This window comes from Lissotriton helveticus, chromosome 3_1 (assembly GCF_964261635.1).
Source record: "Lissotriton helveticus chromosome 3_1, aLisHel1.1, whole genome shotgun sequence".
In the NCBI taxonomy this organism is placed as follows: Eukaryota; Metazoa; Chordata; class Amphibia; order Caudata; family Salamandridae; genus Lissotriton; species Lissotriton helveticus.
This window is the reverse complement of record NC_136061.1, coordinates 1,401,034,940-1,401,054,055: the sequence shown is the minus strand read 5'-3', so window position 1 is coordinate 1,401,054,055 and position 19,116 is coordinate 1,401,034,940. Positions and strand designations below refer to the sequence as shown.

The 19,116-nt window shown below is 45.1% G+C and overlaps 1 protein-coding gene across 6 annotated transcripts in view; it reads right to left on the bottom strand.

Moving 5' to 3' along the window:
* KALRN (kalirin RhoGEF kinase) overlaps positions 1 to 19,116 on the bottom strand; it is a 1,598,314-nt gene that overhangs the window by 762,944 nt on the left and 816,254 nt on the right. For all 6 annotated transcript variants that reach the window (XM_078682047.1, XM_078682045.1, XM_078682043.1 and 3 more), the window contains exon 10: positions 11,349 to 11,471. In XM_078682047.1, the coding sequence (XP_078538173.1) occupies positions 11,349 to 11,471 (123 nt within the window). The remainder of the gene's footprint in view (positions 1 to 11,348; positions 11,472 to 19,116) is intronic.

Below are 19,116 nucleotides of genomic sequence, written 5' to 3'. Positions count from 1 at the left end.
CTTTTGTCCCAGGAACACCGGAGAATAATTGTACAGGCCCTCATCGGATCCAGATTGGATTACGCCAACATTCTGTACTTGGGCCTCCCAGAATACCTTTTACAGCGCCTGCAGGTGACCCAGAACGCGGCAGCACGAGCAATTTTTGGATTGCATCGTCGCGCCAGTGCCTCAAACCTGCTGCAATCCCTCCATTGGCTTCCCATACGGAAGAGGATAAAGTTTAAGGCTCTGACATTAGCTCACAAGGCACTGCATGCCACGGGTGCTAAATACCTACAGAAAAGGTTGGCTTTTTACCGGCCGACGCGATCTTTAAGATCGGAGTCTTTGGCCCTGGCCGCGATCCCGCGTATAAAGAGGGCACGCCTGGGAGGGCGATCTTTTAGATACCTGGCCCCTCAGTTGTGGAACTCCCTTCCCTTGTCGTTGCGGTCCACGTCCAATCTGTTGGCCTTTAGAAAGGATCTTAAGACCTGGTTATTCTCGAACTAGATTTCTTCTGTCTCCTTCCTCTGTGCTTCCTGTCTGTTGTTATGTTTTTTAGCTTCCTTTTCTGGGTCAGGAGCATAAAAGCGCCGGGACACTCCTTTGGAGTAGCTGTTGCGCTATACAAGACCCATATATAACATAACATAACATAACTGACCAGAGATTATTGTGGCTTGATGGGCAAGGAATGAGTATAGGTGGAGATCAGAAAACATAAATAACAAGAAGGTACATTCCAATAAATAAAAGCACACATTAAAACCACAACAGAATCCACTTACAACCAAGAACTGGGTGCACAACTGCACTTAGACACATCTCCTGAAGAAAGATATATACTGGCAGTCAATTGTCAGAGACATGTGTGAGTCATAGTCTTCTGTACCAAGCAAAGATTTTGTTAACACCTGACATATTGAGTAGTGTGGCACTGGCCTTTTGGGCAATCTGTCATTGCAGTATAGACCGGGCCAGTGTGGGCCACCTCTTTATTTGTTGTTAATGACCGGTATCGCGACTGAACCAAAAAAAAGCTCTCAATCTTACCCTAAGAGCCCATCTGGCAGTTCCAGGCTGCCCAAAAGGCCAGCCCGACACTAAACTTGAGATCTCACCAGAATGAATGCTCTCCTGGGTTAGAATGTGTTCCATCTAGGTTAATGAAATAAACCTAGAAGTTTGCTTACATCATAATCAGGGACACTGAAATTTTGCGCCAGGCGAGCACCAAAATATGCACAGGGTTGGCTAAACTATACACTAAGAAAAGGAAAATGACGCGGCATAATGCCACTCATTTTTTGATAGTGTTGTTTAACTATTTTGGAATTTTTACACGTGGTAATACTATCTGGGCAAAGATTTCACCTTATTAGTACCAGTTTAACAGTCAAACAAAGAAATAAGCAAAGAAAAGATGGGCAGTAAACCATTGTGAAGGGCCTTCCACCGTGCAACGTTTTTAGTAACTTTTGAAATGTTTGATCTTAAAACAAAATGTTTTTTGTTAAATTCAGCAGATTACGCAGCGGATGTTGGATTATGAAGAAAATGCAGCAAATCCATAATTATGGGAACAAAGCTTCAGCTGTAGAATTGCACAGTTCGGTGGCCCTGATCATAAATAATGAATATAAGTAAGGTTGACACAAGTGCATTGGAAATCCTGTCACTTTTGCAGTTTGGATGTAATCCTTGTACCAAACAAACTGCAAACCGTAAGGCTGTATGTTTATACACATACATAAACATAGCTGACTCGGTTTCAGATTGGTTATGTGTGACATTTTCATAATTTCAGCGTTACTTATGAGTGACGTTCAACGACTATGAGTGACACTTTCTCGCAAGCAAAATTAAGCAATGAAGATTAGAGAAGCCTGTAAATAGCAGAAATTAAACCCATTTGAGCAACAAGAAACTCTAAAATGATCTTAAAACTGCTGTAAGTACCTGAAATGGAAGAGCCCTAACTTTACAGGAGAGCCATGTAGTGATAAATGAAAGCCAAATTGCTGGTAAGATGTAACCCATTTATTGAAGTAAAAGAGCAACTACCGAACAGCCAAAATTCTAGACTGCTGAGCACAATTAGTACAGAATTGTGAGCAGAGCTGTAACTTACAGGGTCAGAATGATGTAGCGGCTCAGACTAAGTAAAAACAAATTAGGAGATAAATACTTAAGCACTAGTGTGAATGACAGACCAAGCGCCACCACAGTACGGGCCAGCTCAGCCATGACGACTCCCACAGCAACCGCGGTCGAGTCATACTAAGCACTTTACATGCAGCTGATGTCTTTGGTAACAGTTTTCAGGTCACTGTATAGATTAGGATTACATTTATGACTTCCAAGTAACAAAAGGATATCTGTGACAAAAGCATGACCCTCTACCCCCCACCCGAGCTACTCGCATAAAATACTGTTCTATCATATGCAGAATACACGTCCTTTGCAGCAGGCATGTTAACCTTCTGTGCTATTGTTGAGTCAAAACTTGCACTAGACCAAACTCTGAACTCTTTTCAGTAGGAACATGATTAATCACCACGTTAGCAAGCACAGCTACAGTGCCAGTCTGACATCGGGCCAGCCCTGCCCGCCACAATGACTACCCCTGCATGGGCCTGGCTGCAGCTCAATGCTGTCAGACTGCACTGTAGCAGGCTGCCTGTGAGGCACCCCCACTAGGCGGTGATCCGGACTGGGACCGGCTTGCTGAGGGTCAACAGACCTGAGTGTCTGTCGCATTACGGCACACTCTGACTGAGTCAGTCAACAAACGTGTCGTGTGAGTTGCTACGGCCGGTCACGCTTCTCACAATGATAAACGTGAGTCTGCCACGCAGCCCACTCGCACCGGGCCCGCCCGCCAATGGGTGAAGAGAGCGAGTCTGTTCTCTCCTTGCAGTCTCTCTCTCGGCAGTAGCCATTGGCCATTTACAAAAATGGATTCAGTCCATCATGTGATGTGACGTCACAGTGAATCTCAATGCATTGGGCCAGGGGTGAATCTTTTTACATTGTAGACTCTCAGCCTGACTAAGCCATCCCAGTCGTGAGCTGAGCTAGCTGCTCCCAAGCTTGCCGCAAGCAGCACGTACCGAACGCTGCAACCTGGCTGTCTGACAGTGTACCCAACAGGGCTCTGGCTTCACAAATGAAGTGAAGCCTCAGCAGATTACGCAGCATTTCAGTGCGGTGATTCGGACCACTTCACTGAAATGCGTTAGTCTAACACCTGATGCGTGGTACTTGGCAGGGCTGCATAAAATATGTAATTGCTTTCTAAACACAGCATGTGCTCTACAATCTTTTTAACACATAATACTAAAAGCTGATAGTCTTAACCTCATAACAGACGAAATTATAAAGTTGGAATGAGGCACACCCCGGGGAAGGAAGAGGGATAAGGCAACTCTAAATTAATAATTGAAAGGAGTTCTAAGAGACAAGTCCTAAATTGTCATGAAATATTGCCAATTAACGTCTGGAAATTGTACCATGACTTCTTCCAGAGGAACAGACAGGTTGTATTCTTAACACAGCAGAGTCACATATGTATAAACAATACCTACGTTATTTTCTGGTTGTGCATGGACTAAGGTTAATTATTTCAGAAGAAGTTATTAATAGACAATATAAGTCTCGACGCGATGAAAAAGGCCCGACAACCAAAAACATGAATAATCTCTGCATTCGATGTCAAGGTCAGATTTAAGGGAGGAGAAGGACTGGGAAATACATCATTTAGATGGAGGAAGGAAAAGGCCGTGCACCAAGTACACAAGCATGTGCATCCTTCAAGAAAATATAGAGCAGGTCTCAAGCCCAGATGTCAACAAATATGGTACATCACCGCTCCCTGAGGTCCCACCTCAAACTTCCAAGACTGAGAATATCATTATGCAGCCCACTTGACTGTCGGACTTCATCAAACTCGACCGTCAAGTAGTTCATCAACTAGCTACGCAAGAAGATCTCTGGCGGCTGTTTAACCTTGGCGCCAAAGCATTCACATTTCTGTCGATCGGGTCCTTAAAATCCCTCATCATGAAAAAAAGAAATCGGCCAGCCCTTGAATGAGTTAGTCTGTTTTCATCCAGTTTTAACAAAGCCATGTCGCACAGCTAACTAAAGTGAATTTGGAAAACAGAATATGTGCACACGTGTTTCATGCTACTTGTTTGTTTAGACCAGTAAGACGTTTTTGCTCAATTATTTTTGGTAAGCATAGTACTCATGGTTTAAAGTTCGAGCACCTCAGAAATAAATACTGATGAGAATGTTTCAAATCTGCTTCCGAAAATACTTGACTAACGAATAATAGTGCAATTATCATCTCGTCATGGATTGAGTTGAAACTAAGCCTCTCCACGCAGTGTCACGCCTGTTTCTCAATTGTGCATGTGGAGGGTTCAGTGAGCAGGTATGTGCTGTGCTCAATTAACGCAGGTGAGGCAGTGGCACTCATTTTTGAAAGTCGTGACTTATTTGTTATCCTCAGACTTTGACCAGGATCACGAGAGAGAAGGAATGAAAAAAAATCTACAATTGAGAGGGAAAGGGACAAGAAGTGTCTGGTGGAAGAAGGGAAAAGGTATGAGATTGAAAGTACAAAGCTTAGGGATCCAGCAGCTTTGGCATTAGGCAGTGACAGTGGTGAGCTAACAAGAAAAAACAAACGTAACTTACTCTAGCTTATGTCTGTAAATGAAGTCCTGAGAGGCGCGCCATGGATCAGGGTTTACAATTCAGGTCTAATTCACAGAACTTTTCTGTCTTTTAGTGCGGCTTTCTCCCTATGCATTCTTGAACTAATTTCAGTAAGTCACAACTTCTTATGGGAAATGTATATATATATTTTTCATGTCGGACCCTTCCTGATTGCAAACGCATAGTTTCAACTACCTGTCCCTCATAACTCACCAAACAAAACAAAATATTGTTTCAACAATCCAATTATGAACTTTTTTACCTTTTAGGAGTAACCCAGATCGAAGCCAGAGGCACATGCATATGGGTGCAGGGCAATGTGCCACCACCTACAATTCAGAAAGGCAACAAAAAACTTGGAAGACTGAACCTCCTAAAATCTAGATCTTGGATAAAGTGCACTTTGACCTACAGATCAAAATCCTACAGGCTTTGTCACAGCAATTATTATCCGTTATGCCAACAATCACAATGCATACACAAAACTACTGGATAACATCCCACAAGCTCCTCACAACCGGGGATATCTCAACCTAAAAGCTTTCCGTATGAATTGCACAAACATTACCAACAGCATCCTTATACAGCAGCAGGCACACAAAGAGGAGACATGATTGCATGTGCTGCTGTGTCTATCCTTACATTATTCCCCAACTACACACCTGTACTATTAACCTCACTGAGCACCTCTAGTCTACCCTCAAGCAACATTAACTGCCCCCAACGTTTCCCATTTCCCTATCGGTCTAACGGAAACCAACACCCTTTGAATCATGCACTATAGGGTGCATAGGAACCCGATGAAAAGCGAAGCATTTCAATGAGTTCCGGGACTACAAAATACTGTACAAAAGGTACTTATGGAGCAGCTGCTTATCTATCAATCTAAAGCATTTACGCTTTGCAAGGAAGTGGACATCATTATAGAAATAACCAGACAAGAGAATACAATTTGTTAATATTTATGTAGATGTATGCAATGATACGTGTATGTACAAAAATTAGATCGAATCACTGTTGTCAAAATTCCCCAATATGACCTCTCCATCAACCCAGAGTCAGAAATATGTGGTCAGGCAGTCCCTGTGCCCTAGGCCTGAAGCTAATGATTGACAGATCACAGGAGGGCTGACACGTAACCATCAGGACAAACACTCAAACAGGAAAAACCCAGATTAGTCCCACAGATAGGCAACACCACAATAGTTCTGGGAGATTGGACCCCATAAAAAGGACATGGCCAGAGGGGCGCACGTTTCCAAAACACCCTAAAGTTAGATGCCACATGAAGTTAAGAACACTCAGTCAATCAGGACATAGCACACACTACACACATAGTGATCATGTGCTCCCTATCCCGGACATCTTGACATGTTACCTACTGGCCCTCATTGTGTCCATGCAAGGTTGAGACCCACCTGCATTTGTCATCAGGTGGGAGAAATTTATGGCTTCATAACCAGATCCACATTCCACTCCCATCTATGAATTGTTTTATGATGCTTCAAGAAATGTATAACAAGCATTGGCATTGCCAATAGGTCTCGCGTTGGGACCTTATAAGTGTTTAGCCATGCAACAGTTGATGTTGTTGCACCAAGGATATTGTGTTGCATAACGGCGAGCTGTGAACCTGAAAAGTGTTAGGACAGTGCGTGGGGCAGGGGGGTAAGCACGGCCAGCGTTGAACCTGATGATGTGTTAGGACAGAGCGGGGACAGTGGGATAAGGACAGCGACCTTTGAACCTGATGATAGGTGTTAGAACAGAGCGGGGGCAGGGTGATAAGCACGGCAAGCTTTGAACCCGATGATAAGTGTTAGGACAGAGCGGGGGGCAAGCACGGTGAGGTTTGAACCCGATGATAAGTGTTAGGGCAGAGCGGGGGGCATAGGGGCAAGCATGGCGAGCTTTGAATCTGATGATAAGTGTTAGGGCAGGGGGTAAGCACGGCGAGCTTTGAACCTGATGATAAGTGTTAGGACAGAGCGGGGGCAAGCACGGCACGCTTTGAACCTGATGATAAGTGTTAGGACAGAGCGGGGGGCAGGGGGATAATCACAGCGAGCTTTGAACCTGATGATAAGTGTTAGGACATTCCGGGGGCAGGGGATAAGCACAGCGAGCTTTGAACCTGAATATAAGTGTTAGGACAGAGCCGGGGGCAGAGGGGGAAAGCATGGCAAGCTTTGAACCTGATGATAAGTGTTAGGACATAGCAGGGGGCAAGCACAGAGAGATTTGAACCTGATGATAAGTGTTATGACAGAGCGGGGGCAGAGGGGATAAGCACGGCGAGCTTTGAACCGGATGATAAGTGTAAGGACAGAGAGGGGGCAGGGGGGTAAGCACGGCTAGCTTTGGACCTGATCATAAGTGTTAGGAGAGAGCAAGGGGCAGAGGGGGTAAGCACAGCGAGCTTTGAACCTGAAGATAAGTGTTAGGACAGAGCGGGTGGCAGGGGGGTAAGCACGGCGAGCTTTGAACCGGATGATCAGTTTTAGGACAGTACGGGGGCAGGGTGTAAGCACGGCGAGCTTTGAACCGTATGATCAGTTTAAGGACAGAGCAGGGGCTGGGGGTAAGCACAGCGAGTTTTGAACCTGATGGTGAGTGTTAAGACAGAGCGGGGGCAGGGGGGTAAGCACTGCAAGCTTTGAACCTGATTATAAGTGCTAAGACAGAGCGGGGGGCAGGGGGTAAGCACGGCGAGCTTTGAACCTGATGATCAGTGTTAGGGCAAAGCGGGGGGCAGGGGGGTAAGCACGGCGTGCTTTGAACCTGATGATAAGTGTTAGGACAGAGTGGGTGGCAGAGGGGGTAAGCACTATGTACTAAGGGTAAAGTGGCCGCTTCTATGACATACCTAAAGCTGCTGGTTGAGAAGCTTGCAATGGACCCAGCCTACCTTCCCCTCCCCTCTAAAAAATGGAGAAGGGAGAAGGAGGAGAGAAGAGCTGCAGAGCGAAGCTGCTGGCAGAATCTGACCATGAAGCTTAGAAGTGGGAGCCAGAGGAGCGAGCAGCCCGAAGTAGAAAGGGAGACAGGGACACTTGTTTCCAAGAAATAAAATGCACTGTTCATGCCCTATTAACAAACTTCCATGGCATGAACAGTGGTGAGGCTTTCAAACAGGAGCAGTTTCACTCCTCTCTGTACAAAGGGAGGGGTAGAGAAGGGAAAGAGCAGGATGGAGAAGGTCCGTGCTGGGTTGTTTTCAACTTTGGAGATAAGGAGAATGGAATGCAGTGGGAGGAGAGAACAGCCAGGGCCTGTGACCCATGAAGAGAGAGGAAAGTCATATGGCGCCTCTGCTCGTGTGCCCGCGCACATGCAAACAAGCTCTAGGCCACAGTGGTAGCATTTTCTGAAGCCCTTACCAAAAGTCTCGCCAGAGCACAGCGCATGCCCTGCTCTAGGCTCGACCTAAAAAGCAGTCCAAAACTATTGTACTTCAAGTCAGTCCTCAGACCAGTTTCTGTATGCTGCACTCCCAGCCATAGTGTTTGATTAAACCAACTGTTCCTATTTTGCAAACACCTCTTGTCTTTATTTTTGAAAGTAAAGACATATTTGAGCAACAAATCCAATATGGCTCCACATTGCAAAATGTGACATATCAGTGTGACAAGCTACTTGCATTTAAGTTTCTTGTCCACTAAAGGAAGATTAGGCTTTTTTAACAGGGTTTTATGTAAGGATTCATGAAATCTTATTGCTGTTTTGATGCACACGTCAAGAAAGTTTGGCTACCTGATTGGTATATTAATACTCATACCTATGATCCGGGCCGGTATGCTCACTTGTGAGATGGACTGAATCATTTAGTTATGAAGACTTGTCCATTTTCTTTATTTTGTGAACAGCTTCTGGTTACAATTCAGTACTTCATGAAATCCTGATATTTCTGAGCAGATTCTGATCTATTACCACCTTTATTGAATTCCTCGCCCTTTACTTGTGTAATTGTGGATTTCCAATAGTTGGGTTCCTCTGCAATTCCCACATTTTCCGATGATCACATTTCTGAATGGCACAGCAGGTTTGAAATTAAATTCTCCGTATCCCCGACTGCGGGTCCCAATTTGCTCCACAGTCTTCTTTAATCAGTGCTAATAGAGAGGGAGGTGGTAGGTTTGTACAGCTTTTCCTTCCCTATTTCGAAAAAAGCTGTATAACAGCTTTGTACCTATATGCATCCCCCTCATTCTCTTCTTCTACAGCTTGGTGTCAGCATCACTTGCAGCTTGCATGTCAGGATAAGGGTGTGAAAGCGTAGGGGACAATGCATGCAGCAGGTCTGGCCTGTACCTGGGTAAGAAGCAGAGGTTGCTCCTCCATTAGGTTGGAGGAGCATCGCCCCACTGCTTTCTCGCAGTACGAGATAGAAACATAAAATGGTAAAACTACCATTTTTATGTTTCTGCTTCTCGCACTGCGAGAAAACAAAAAAGGGCATGTCTGGTTGGGGGCAGGTGGGTGGGCGGATTGGGGAGGAGTGGCTTGCCCAATGTTGTGGGCCTTGACTGTTTGGTCCGCCCTCTGGGGCCGACCAAACCAGTCATGCACATTCTCCCTTTTCTCCATGTAGTCTGCATGAAGCCTACATGGAGAAAATGGTCTCCCATAGGCACCAGGCTGGGCGTCGTCCCCACCAATCACAACGCTGCCAATGCAGCGCTGTGATTGGCTTAGGGGAGGGAGGCTGGCTGCTTTCTGTTCAGTAGGAGAGCAGGAAAATGGTACGATGTCGCAGGACCCGGGAAGGTAAGTTTCTTTTTTCAATATTATTTAACACCCCCATCCTCCCCCTGCGCGAACCCCCACCCACGAGTCATACCGGCCGCTTTGGCACAGATATGGTGACATAATAAAAGCTTGGTAACACATCTACATCTGCTCTACACGTTAGACTTATAAGATTTTATGAGCATGCAATGAAACCAGATGACAGCACGTTGCCACAAATATAAAGACCAGATATTTGATATGCATGAGATGCTGCGGGTACAAGCTCTTGTCCACCACTACAGCATCTCACTGAGAGGAGAGGGGGCTTGTCTAAAGAAGCAGCTGACAAATTGGAATCAATGCTGCTGACTACCAGCCTGCTGCTAGCCCCGAAACATGAATGACATGAATGACTTTAGGAGGGAGTTGTCAAAGGTCATCATTAGCCTATTTTTTTTTTGACTGTGATACATTTATAATGGTATTTATGGTATTGTATTTCTTCTCAGAACCTCGGGTGCAAACGTGCACATCCTCGATAGCTTCCACTATGGTAACCTGCAGTCCTTTCTCTTCCTTTTGGAAATGTATTCTCTAGAGTGGGCCACTAAGATACCTTGGTTACTGCCTGTGCAGGCCATTGTTGGGCACGCCTCTGACTTATCACACTGCTTAAGAATCATTAGTAGTGGAACAGACTGTTTTTTTATTTGCTCAAAGAAATACATTTCAGTAATTGTTTTCTTCAAAGTTTTGGAAGAACAACGTCTATTGCATACTTGAGGTCTTCAACTTTTATTGCCAATTGTGAAATTATATTTTTTACACTGTAGCCATGCAATGGCTCTCTTGCTGATGGCTGTGTGGATTTCCGAACACAATGTTTATTGTCTTTAATGTAAATAATTTGATGGATTAATCAAAACATGCACACTCAAAAATGTTTGCCAAGGGATTCATATTTTTTTAAAATTTTACAGCAGCCCCTTACTTGATAAATTTAAAGGAAAAGTAGTCTTAACCATTTCTGTCAGAATTATCACTATGTATTTGATGGGAGACTAATATTTCAAAAAGGTAAATTAATAAATTATTCAGAGTAAAAAAAAAAAAAATTGCGACCAAGAAGTAGTATCTCGATTTTATTACAACCGTGTTTCAGACTGTTGGCTTGAAGCCAGGCTGCAGGGGCGGTCAGCGCATCTGGCTTGATGAAAAATGGATGGGATTGTTTTGAAGCATGTACATACCTTTACCTTTATGTGGTGAGAGCATAGGGATGCAAGTATATATTTTATTCAAGGAGAAGCTTTAAAACAGTCTCTACATGAATATTAAATGGGGAGCAGAGAATGAGAAACAAATGGAACGCCAAAACAACAATTGAAAAAGGTGAAAGAAACAAGGTCATCTAACCCCCTCTCTTTTCCTGCCCTATGAGGGCCGAGTATAAAGTTGAAGCTGACCTGTGAACCACTTATTCCATAATCTTGAAAAGAAAGATAAAGCCCACAGTATCAAAAGCCACCAATAACTCCGGCAGAACAGACATGGAACCTGGGATGGAATACACACTAGCCACATCAGATTATTTTACACCTCTCCTCATTTTTAGAATCCCTTTTGAAAAATAAAATCAGCATAGATAAAATACTGACAGCATTAGTAGAAATGTAACCCGAAAAGACATTTAAATACAGAATGAGGATGCACGCCAATGTTTTTAGTTTAAACTTGGGATAGTCACGTGCATAATACCGAAGAGGAACCTGTTCAGTTTAAAGATAACATCGGTTACCATTAGACAATTAAGTGTGTGGGTATGCATGCGCTTAAAAATAAGTATGCAAATTCTATCCGAAGTGACCTTCAAAGAGCGGTAAATATATATGTGTCCGGTGTCCTACCTGGGCAACTTCTTCAAAGTCATCGTGTCTTTTCTGGAGCGCCCGGGCTCGATGAAGCGACTTCCCCACTCCAGTGTGTTTACTCAGAAATGCTTCTCCGTGGTTTTCAATCCAGTCCAGGACCTGCAGGGGGCAATGACATTTCCAATTGATTACTTATTTCGTACTTTTGGTTTCTAATTACAGACTGATGCCCATGGAGCCGATACACAGTTTCCAGGAACGCTGTCAGTTTGTGTAAAAGCAACTTGATGTTGGCTTGTTATAAATATGGTGGCACTTGGTACAATGATCGCTTTCTCTTTATATTGAGGCCTAAGAGGCTGAAATTGAACAATTGATGCTTATTTGCATATTTGACTGCGGGATTTCTAAATCTGATGTAAATTAAGATTAGTAATTGATTGGCATTTCATAAAATCCTTTAAGCAATACAATGACTACAGCTAGCCCACTTTTCAGCTTAGTCTGAATCCAAATGAGCTTTCAGATGCATTCAGTAATTTCACTGACAAGACAGCTTGTACGATTGCACATTCGACCTCCGTCAAAGAAACTCCTGCTGCACCCAATGAAAGTCCCCTAGCATTAAAGTAAGACAAATACCTCAGTCTTCCTTAAATCCAGGTACGTCAAAAGAGGAGGACAAAGGGGGCATAAAGCCTCCGGCCCGGCAGTTCATTAGCGAAGCACACTTGCTGTAAATATTAATTTGCAGACTTAAAAGTAAATGAAGAGGCAGCTAAGCATGGATATGCCAGTAAATGGCACTAGATTGACCTGCCATGGTTTTCCTGTTTTCCCTGGACAAAACGTTTGGTATATACAGAAGCATGTCCAGATCCCTCAAAAAACTTCAGACATAGCTGCAAAAGTCTAAAATGTACCTTGATGGCAAGATACATTGGTCACTAGCACACTATACCACTACGAGGCGCCAGGACATAACACATCGCACAACACCACATCCATTGTCCATTCTGACATATCCCCCCATTAAGCCTTAGAGCACCACCAATTAATACTTCCATAAATTGTCCTTTGACATTGCCAACTGCCTTTACCTCTCCCTGCTAAAACATCCAATACCCTTGCTCAAAGTGGTCCAATATGATGCAGCCAGATAAAAACATGAAATATACCCTTGGACACCTCGTACAACTAAAAACACATGCACTGTACACACTGCAATGCAAACGTAGGTAAAAGCGGTGTACTTCCATGGAACACGCTGAAGTCAGCCATCTCTTTCACAAAAGCCTGGAAATTCTGGTTGGCTGAATTGTGGATGCACACATTCAAAGTCAAAACCCTCCATGATGTTATTCAGTTGACAGAATTGGGCTATTACTGTTTCAACACATACATACATAGGCATGTCGTCATTTTCTTCATAATGTCATCGATTCGTTCATCCACCTGCCTCCAAACATCTAGATTCGATAAGATCAGAGCTAAACGCAAATCCCCCCTTGAAAACATGAGAGGACTGTGAAAATACAAGGCGTTTGTCAGAGATGGTTTTAGTCTTAACAATTGGGAAAATGTTTTTGGAAGCAAGAGAGACCGAACACAAGTACACAACTCACCCAACCACAGCTATTAAGCCATTACCGGAACCCAAACGGTCAAACTAAACCATCACCATCGCAACTGAAATGCTCACAAGCTGAGCAGCCATTCTAAACGTATCATTTTCACCACAAGTGAAAATTGAGGATGACCGCATCAAATGCAGCATGAATCTTGGAATGGTCACGAATATGTTTTAAAAATATTTACAGTAGCACATGCAATGCACACTATATACAAACAGAAGCAAAGGTTGACATGAAGCAAGATCAAGTCGCACACTTGAAGCTGGCTCTATACCACACATAAAGCAGCCCTGAGAGTCAGCAAGCTATCTAGCTCTAGCTACAAATCACCCCATTGGTTAAATGCACAACCAAACAAGCATTGGAAATGCAATAGGTCTCGCAGCATTAGAGTTAGTGCATTTAGAATTGTTTATGGGTTTTTTGTTGTAAATCTTTTGCATTTTTATTTTTTTTTGCCAATGCTAAAGAATTACAAATCAAAAAAGCAATAAACAATTGTAAAAGCTGTAACTAAAAATCCTACGAGACCTATTGCACTGTGTGAGGGTGAGAGGGTGGGGGTGAGTGAGGAGTTGAGTGTGAGTGAGGTGTTGAGGGTGAGTGAGGTGTTGAGGGTGAGTGAGAGTGAGAGTGAGAGTGAGTGAGGGTGAGGGTGAGGGAGGGTTATTGCGAGTTAGGATGAGGGGTTGAGGGTGGGTGATGGTGAGGGTGAGGTGTTGAGGGTGAGTGAGGATGAGTGAGGGTGAGTGAGGAGTTGAGGGTGAGTGAGGGTGAGTGAGGGTGAGTGAGGGTGAGTGAGGGTGACTGAGTGTGAGTGAGTGTGAGTGAGGGTGAGTGAGGGTGAGTGAGAGTGAGTGAGGGTGAGGTGTTGAGGGTGAGTTGTTGAGGTTGAGGTTTTGAAGGTGAGGTGTTGAGGGTGAGGTGTTGAGGGTGAGGTGTTGAGGGTGAGGTGTTGAGGGTGATTGAGTGTGAGTTAGTGAGGGTGAGGTGTTGAGTGTTAGTGATGGTGAGGTGTTGAGGGTGAGTGAGGGTGAGGGTGAGTGAGGGGGAGGGGGAGGCGTTGAGGATGAGTGAGGTGTTTAGGGTGAAGTGTTGAGGGTGTGGGTGAGGAATTGAGGGTGAGGGAGGGTGAGTGTGGGTGAATTGTTGAGGGTGAGTGATTGAGGGTGAGGTGTTGAGGCTGATGTTTTGTGGGTGAGTGAGGGTGAGATGTTGATGGTGAGTGAAGGTGAGGTGTTGGGTGAGGCGTTGAGGGTCAGTGAAGTTGAGGGTGGTTGAGTGAGGATGAGTGAGAATGAGGGTGAGTGAGGAGTTGAGGGTGAGTGAGGGTGAGGTGTTGAGGGTGAGTGAGGGTGAGTGAGTGTGTGATGTTGAGGGTGATTGAGGATGAGTGAGAGTGAGGGTGAGTGAGGATTTGAGGGTGAGGCGTTGAGGGTGAGGCGTTGCTGGTGAGTGAGGGTGAGAGTGATTGAGTGTGAGTGAGTGTCAGTGAGGGTGAGGTAGCGTCTTACTGATTGCCCGTGAAAAGCCCAATTATCTTCTTATATGTGAAAAAGAATGAAATGCGATAGGTACATTTTACAAAAAATATTTTGAGCTTATGTGTTGTATTTATTGTTATTAAATAGCAGTCGCTCGGTAGGGAGGCTACTTCAGAGCTGATAAAAACAGAATTATACATTTAATAAACTGTCATTGTTCGTCCTGTGTGTTTAAGCGTAGTTGAGACATTGACAGCACGAGTCTGAAATATAAATGAAAACAACGCAGCAGGACCCGGCGCCTTTTCATCCCTAAAAGTATTTACCATTTGAGGAAGGACAAGGCGCGAACCCGAAATGCATCGAGGGGTGTGATGTACAAGTTGTCTATCTAGAATGTGAACGATTGTCCGATAAAGTATTTCAATCAATCATGCAATAGAAATATAGAAAATTATTTTCAGCTAAGAAAAGACAAATGCACCAGTTTACGTTGGGATGACTGAATGCCAGCCACGGATACAAGAAAAGTTATCAGGGATTCCAGGCTGCAATCGCGTAGAGTGTTAGGGGGTGTGAGGGGTGGAGGATGAGTGAAGTTATTTGCGTAAGAGAGTGTGTGAGTGTGTTAGTGTGAGGGTGAGTAAGTGTGTGTGAGGCTGAAGGTGTGTGATGGTGTATGAGGGAGATGTTGTTTTAGCGTTACTGAGCGGGTGTGAAAGAGTGTGATAGTTTTGTTGTGTGAGGGTGATGTTAAGAGTGTGTGTATATGTTAATAATAATTAAGTAATGTGTTGTTTGTAACAAAAGGTGTCACATGTCCCCTTTGTATTACTTCTGTCTTATGTGTATATTAGTATGTAATTTTAAATGTGGCTGGAGGTGGCATTGGAAATGCAATAGGTCTCGCAGCATTAGAGTTTGTGCTTTTAGAATTGTTTATGGTTTTTTTTTTTATCTTTAGCATTTTTGTTTCCTGTAGGCAATGCTAAAGAATTACAAAGAAAAAAAGCCATAAACAAATCTAAAAGCTCTAACTCAAATGCTCCGAGACCTATTGCATGCACCCATTCAGTTGTTGGCCTCTCAGCTGAGTCTGCCAACTAGACAACAAAGTGGAGGTGGGGCGGTTAACTAATGAGGCAGTAAAAAAAAAATGCGTTCTGAATTAGTGAGACCGTGGCAGAAGTGCAGGCTACCTGACTCTGAACTATCCCACAAAGTGGGTCATCACACTGCCCTCCAAAAACTAACAAAGGGAGCTAAGCGGCCCTCCTGTCCTTTACAAGTGACCCCTGGGTAACAGCAGCATTGGGCTGATGTGTCTCAACTCAACACCAAGAGATATGTTAAATAAGGGGGCATATAAATAAACTGTACTTGCATGTGTTCTGTCAGGCCCCTAGCCAGAAGTAAGTGTTTTGGGGGGATCATCAACAAACAACAGTGGTTGCGTGTGTGTGTGTGGGAGGGGGTCTCACATCAGAATAGTTTTTTGAAAAACCTTTCAAAATGGTGTGGCTTTGAAGAATGAAGTGCGGATGTGCTGCTGCAACCGCAGATTGGAATCCGGCCCAACTTGCCATCCAGCGGTGGCCCACGAAGCACCAACGTGCTTTAATGTTAACTTCCGCTCTCGGCGCCTTAAGATACCATTCTGTAGGTACTCTATAAATTGTTTTAACGTAGGTGGTCGCCTGCTACAAGATTCAATTCTAACCTGGAAGTTGTGGAAAGTGCCGCAGGGCAGTGGTTTCTCTGCTCTTTCTAGCTAAGATGATGGATGGTGCCGGTGGGGGAGGGTGGCACTGAAGATCTCTCCGGCCCCTGGAGTCATCAGGTAGCTTGCTGCAGGAGAGATAAGAAAAGGGGCGGCGTCCGCCCAGCGCACAAAGGCGGTGGATGAAGGCTCTCCACCAATAACCCCGGCAGGAGGCGGGTGAGGAGAGGGAGGGTTAGTCGATGGTGAGGGGGTGCAGTGGCTGCTCTGGGAGGTCCGGGCACAGCAGCACCCCTCCCGGCCAAGCTCCGGAGACAGTAGCTTCTCTTGGACCGGCTGCTGGTAATGGATTAATGGGCAGAGGGGAGGCGGTGTGGGAGGGGAAGATGAAAGAGGCTGGGCATGGGCGGGGAAGGCAGTCGAGACACAGAGCACACAGTGAAATAGAGGAGAGGCAGGGGCGAGAGAGCTGAGAAGAGGAGGAGGAATGCAGGAAGAAGTGTGTGTGTGGGGGGTTGTTAAAATAGAGGTGGCGTTGAGAGAGGAGGAAAACCCAAAGAAATCTCAAATTAAAAAAGAGAAATAGGCTTCTTCCGGCTGGATATGAAATTACAAGTCTGATGTTGAGGGTTTCTGCTGGTAGAAATCTGTTTTCAGATAGTCGGACAAATCTGACGGATGCTAAAAGTGACTAACTCGAACCAGGAGGCAGAGCCTATTTAGCTGCATCTCCGCGTATGTCCGCCCCGCTTAAGCAGCACTACAAAGAAAGACTGAATATTTATTTTAATATATTTAAAAAGTAAGGGTTGTTGGAGAAATGGCTGTACATCCACCCACCCAATAAGAGTGGGCAGACAAATAGTCACCTGGAAAGAATACTTTCTAAACTTTAAAAAGTTGACAATAAGCAACTGGAAGGAAGAGATGGGGCTGCGCGAAGGGTCAAAACAATGGCAAGTCCCAATTGTGTGCAGATGGGTTTGGTGAGGCTAATTAATAAAAACATCGTTAAACATTGAAGATTACAGGTTTCGTACTTACGACGTGCAAAAGTCACGAAGTAGGGCTGACACTTGTTTTGCTCAAAACACAGACAAGGCAAGGCTAAACTGCTTGGAGGCGATTTTCTAAGCAGGAGTGACGGTCTTTTCTATTTGTGAAAGAGACATTCCTTTTAGCCAAACATGGTGTCGATTTCTCTGTTGATTCGACCCCTTCTATTCCTGACTCTGCTTGCCGGTCCATGCAAATGAAAAATCCCTTGTTTTACGCCCCTACCAGGTGTTTCTAAATGTTAATGTGCGTGTATATGTTTTATAAGACACAGCCAGTGAGATAACAGGAGGTTATCGCCCCGCCCCCACAAACACATGCTGGCCGGAGACAAAAGGCAGCTGGAGTATGTGTGACCCCGGATCCCTGAGTCCTGTTTGTTAAAGCATGTAGACTTTGTTTATGTTGGGCGCATGTTATCATGTTTTGTTTTAGAGAGCTCAAAGAGAACCCTGACACGCGCCTTACCAATAGCAGAGAGGTCTGGGTGGGCGAGATATGCATTTTACGATAACTAGGGTTAAGGGGCTTTCCTTTACGTACTGAAAGATCTGCGGCAGGAAGTTGTCAACGTAAATAAACACCTGGATACAAACCAAATTGTCCTATGCCTACTTTGTACAAACGTGCAGGTAAGAGCAGAAAAAGAAACACCTGGATGCATTAGCGACTTCGCAGAATTCTGTAAGAAGTGCTGCGACTGCTAGAGGTGGAAGGTGAATATGCCACAAACCGACCCGCACTTCCGACACAGTTCTGGGCAGTGAAGCGGAGGGCGGTCTGAAGTTGAATTGGGAAAAGCTTGTGCTGAGTGTTTGGTTACAGTTCTGGGCGGAGGCAGGAGAAGCTTGTGCTGGAGTTCCTAGGATGGGCGGTGCTGGCAGACTACCATTTACGTAGTAACAACAAGAAAGGGTGGAGGGGGCAGGGGAGGAGGGGGCAGGGGAGGAGGGGTCCGGGGAGGAGGGAAGGGCCAGAGGGACTTGATGGGAGTGGTGGGGGGGAGGGGGAGGGTATAGAGAGGGAGAGGAGGAGAGACAGGACAGGGGGAAGCAGCAGAGACACGGCGGGTAAAATAAACAAACAAGCCTTTCACCGTAACACGGCTGGCAGGGGAGGGGGCGGAGAGGGGAGAGGTGCGACACGGCAGTAGGAGGAGGAGGGGGGAGGAGAGTAGGGGAGGCACGGCCTAGCGGCAGGCAGGCAGGGGAGGAGAGGAGGAGGGGGGAGGAGAGTAGGGGAGGCACGGCCTAGCGGCCGTGCAATCAAGTAGTGAGGGGGCGGAGCTGGGGGAGGCTGTGAGAGAGAGTAGGCAAGGCAGGCGGCTGGGGGCATGTGCACGCGCTTTTAAGCTCAATGCACATGCGCATTGAGCTTAAAAGTCACGGGCACTGCAAGGAATCGCCACGATTCCTTGCAAGTTAGATAAAGTCTGGATGAGCCCCTATAGTCTCGCTTGCTCGATGCGCATGCGCATCGACAGGCGAGACCTAAAAACACAGTCAAACCATGTTGATCCACTGTCCACAGATACTTAAGGCTTGCAAAGGAAGACATCTCTGAACTAATGTAGTACCCACTACCCTTTTGGTTTGGTTACCATTAGACATTTAGTTTCAATGTACAGATAAGCTTTAAGGCTGGATATCACTGTACTTGCACAACAATATTAATGCAAAATTAATTTCTCCTGGATCTGTGTCAGGTAAAGATGCCACATCCACTTCTGTTGCAGAAGGGGGAGGAGGGGGGACAGAGAGGTGGATTCGGTGACTACATCTCCTTGGGACATTGGGATCCTCTCTAACCCAGTGTGCCCCTTCTAGAAGAGAGCAAATTATACAACACCGCCTAGATTGTCTACAGTCTTAGTTCCCTTTAAGAGTCAAATATTTTTTAAATGCTAATTT